Here is a 2,790-nt window from a genome sequence, read left to right as displayed (position 1 = left end):
ACACACACACCACACACACACACCACACACACACACCTCACACACACATCTTTGCTGTTTTAACATTTATTCACTTCTTGTCAGTTTCTATGAAAGAAAATCTTGTTTGGTTTTGCAGATTTCAGTTTATTGTTTCTGAGTTAATATTTGTTCAGGTCACACACAGTCGGCTGATTGAGGGTTTTATGCTTTGAATTACTTTAACCTGTCAGTCACAGGTTGTCATTCACAGGGGTGTCAAACTCCAGTCCTCAAGGGCCGCTGTCCTGCAGTGTTTAGATGTGCCACAGGTAAAAACCAGTGGAATGAAATGGCTTAATTACCTCCTCCCTGTGTAGATCGGTTCTCCTGAGCCTTGCTAATGACCTAATTATTCTTTTCAGGTGTGGTGCAGCAGAGGCACATCTAAAAGTTGCAGGACAGAGCCCCTTGAGGACTGGAGTTTGACACCCCTGTCACGAGAGGACCCAAATTTGGGTCCTCTAGTGACAGACAGGTTAATTTATGATGTTTACTTTGCAGGTGAGGTTTTATTAAACTCATGTTCTGATGGTCAAACATCAGCCTCAGTTTTTAACCAGGTCCAATATTTGATCCTCAGCTGAGTGGAATTAAATAATCATCAGTCTGGAAATGTCTTTAAATATTTAAATTAGCATCAATATAAATCATAGATGGAGGCTTAAAGAACAGACTTACAATTATGTGACAGGAAAGTCAGGCTGGAAGATTCAGACAAATCCCTGACCAAACCCCTGATCAAATCCCTGATCAAATCCCTGATCAAACCCCTGATCAAACCCCTGATCAAATCCCTCCATTAATCTCTAACATGACACTAATCAACATGTTTTCCTTGAAGCAGAGACTCTTCTCCATCTGGACCAAACGTTTGGACCTTAACCCACAGTTTGGTCGTCTGATGCCAATGGCCTAGTCCAATCCCTGAGAGCGACTGTCCTACAGCTCTTAGAATCTTCACCTGTCCATCACACCTGGATCTGTTGTGCTGATGAGGATTGGACTAGGCCACACATCATCTGCAAAGAGACGCCAAGTTTCCGAAACACGACTCCCTCCTCTCTACACCCAGATCCAAAGGTCTGGGAGCATCAGAGCAGTTAGAGCCCCCAAAATAACACCCCTAAATAAAAAACCAGTGTTTATAGATTCAGCCTGGTTTCAGCCTCAGCAGAACCTGAACCACGTGAAATGAAATGACAGCAGACTCATCCTGCACTTTATTAGGACATTTAAAGACACTTTACATGGAACCAGTCATTTCCATTCACTCACACATTCATGATGATGATGAGCTAATAGGTAGTAGCCACAGCTGCAGGCTGACATGTCTGATAAATGAATTTCAGCCTCTTCTGACCTGAGGAAGGAATCATTTCCCTGTTCGGTCCTGGAAACATTCACTGTGTGGTTACAACCCGCAGCACAGAAAGCTAATGGCTAACAGCTAACAGCTAACAGCTAACAGCTAACAAATAACGGCTAACAGCTAGCGGCTAACAGCTAACAGCTAACGGCTAACAGCTAACAAATAACAGCTAATGGCTAACAGCTAACAGTTAACAGCTAACAGCTAACAAATAACGGCTAACAGCTAACGGCTAACAACTAACAGCTAACGGCTAACAACTAACAGTTAACGGCTAACAGTTAACGGCTAACAGCTAATGGCTAACAGCTAACGGCTAACAGCTAACAGCTAACAGCTAACGGCTAACAGCTAACAGCTAACAGCGATGGAAAAAGTCAGATTTTGGTCTCATTTCCCTGCTGTGTGAATTTAACCTAAAAATCTTTGCTATTTAATTCTGGAAATGCAGAACATTTTTAAACTCCTCAGTTCGTCCCAGTCTGATCTTCAGGATCATCGACTCTGTGGGCTTTCAGCCAGGACAAGTTTTCCCTCCGGCCTGTTTCACCTCCAGGTGTGTCGCCAACCATGAGGTCAGAGGTCAGAGTGATCTGCTCCATTAGCATTTTACTTTTCCCTGACAGTAAAAACCTGTAGAGCAGGTTGACCGACTGCAGCTGAGCAGCTTTACTCCTCACTGGGTTCCTGTTCTTTGCCTTCAGCTTTTCATTCATTGAACTAAAACTTATCAGAACCAGATCAGAGGAAAAACTGTTTATCTGCAACGTGAAACCAAACTGTTGCTGATTCCTCCTGAAGGAACAAATATCTGACTAAATGTGAACGTCCAACAAATCATTTTAAGACTGGAATTATTCTCTGCTTGAAACTAAGCATGAAACAAAGTAATGCATTACAGAGTTTGAAATGTGATCAGGGGATTTTTCTGCCACTCACCACATTTAGGATAAGCCACCAGCATGATGTCGTCGTCTCTGGCCTCCAAGCCGTCCAGACACTTTAAATGTTCCTCTGGACACATGAGGGTGGGGTACAGCACCCCGTTGTGCCTGTACAGCTTGTCCTCGTCCCTCATGGCCTTCGCCTTCTCCAGCCGGGCCTGCATCCTGTCGGCCAGCGGGTTGCTGCTCATCCTGCTGAGGGAATCTACGGATCTGGAGCCGCTGCAGGAGAACAGGGAGGTAGAAGAGCAACAGGGAAAACTGCTCCGGTTCAGATTCTGGAGCGCCGAGGGAGCGAGAGGAGGAGGAGGAGGAGGAGTCTGGAAGCACCTCCTCTCTGCACGCACATGCAGGAAAAGCTGCAGCTTCATGGAGGAGTGATAGATCACATTTCCCGTCTTTCATCCAGCAGATCGGAGGTCAAGAGGTCACTGGAGAGAAAGTTGAACTGAAAGT

At 45.0% G+C, this 2,790-nt stretch overlaps 1 protein-coding gene across 1 annotated transcript in view; it reads right to left on the bottom strand.

The window, feature by feature from the left end:
- Positions 1 to 2,790, bottom strand: part of sult6b1 (sulfotransferase family, cytosolic, 6b, member 1) — a 13,968-nt gene extending 11,178 nt beyond the window's left edge. The window contains exon 1 of the mRNA XM_015056798.1: positions 2,330 to 2,790. Within this exon, the coding sequence (XP_014912284.1) occupies positions 2,330 to 2,705 (376 nt within the window). The 5' untranslated portion in view covers positions 2,706 to 2,790. The remainder of the gene's footprint in view (positions 1 to 2,329) is intronic.

The sequence above is a fragment of the Poecilia latipinna genome, unplaced genomic scaffold (genome assembly GCF_001443285.1).
Source record: "Poecilia latipinna isolate Pla-1442-1.1 unplaced genomic scaffold, P_latipinna-1.0 Scaffold1408, whole genome shotgun sequence".
Lineage (NCBI taxonomy): Eukaryota > Metazoa > Chordata > Actinopteri > Cyprinodontiformes > Poeciliidae > Poecilia > Poecilia latipinna.
The sequence above is the reverse complement of the archived record's forward strand: the minus strand, read 5'-3'. Positions and strand labels throughout refer to the sequence as shown.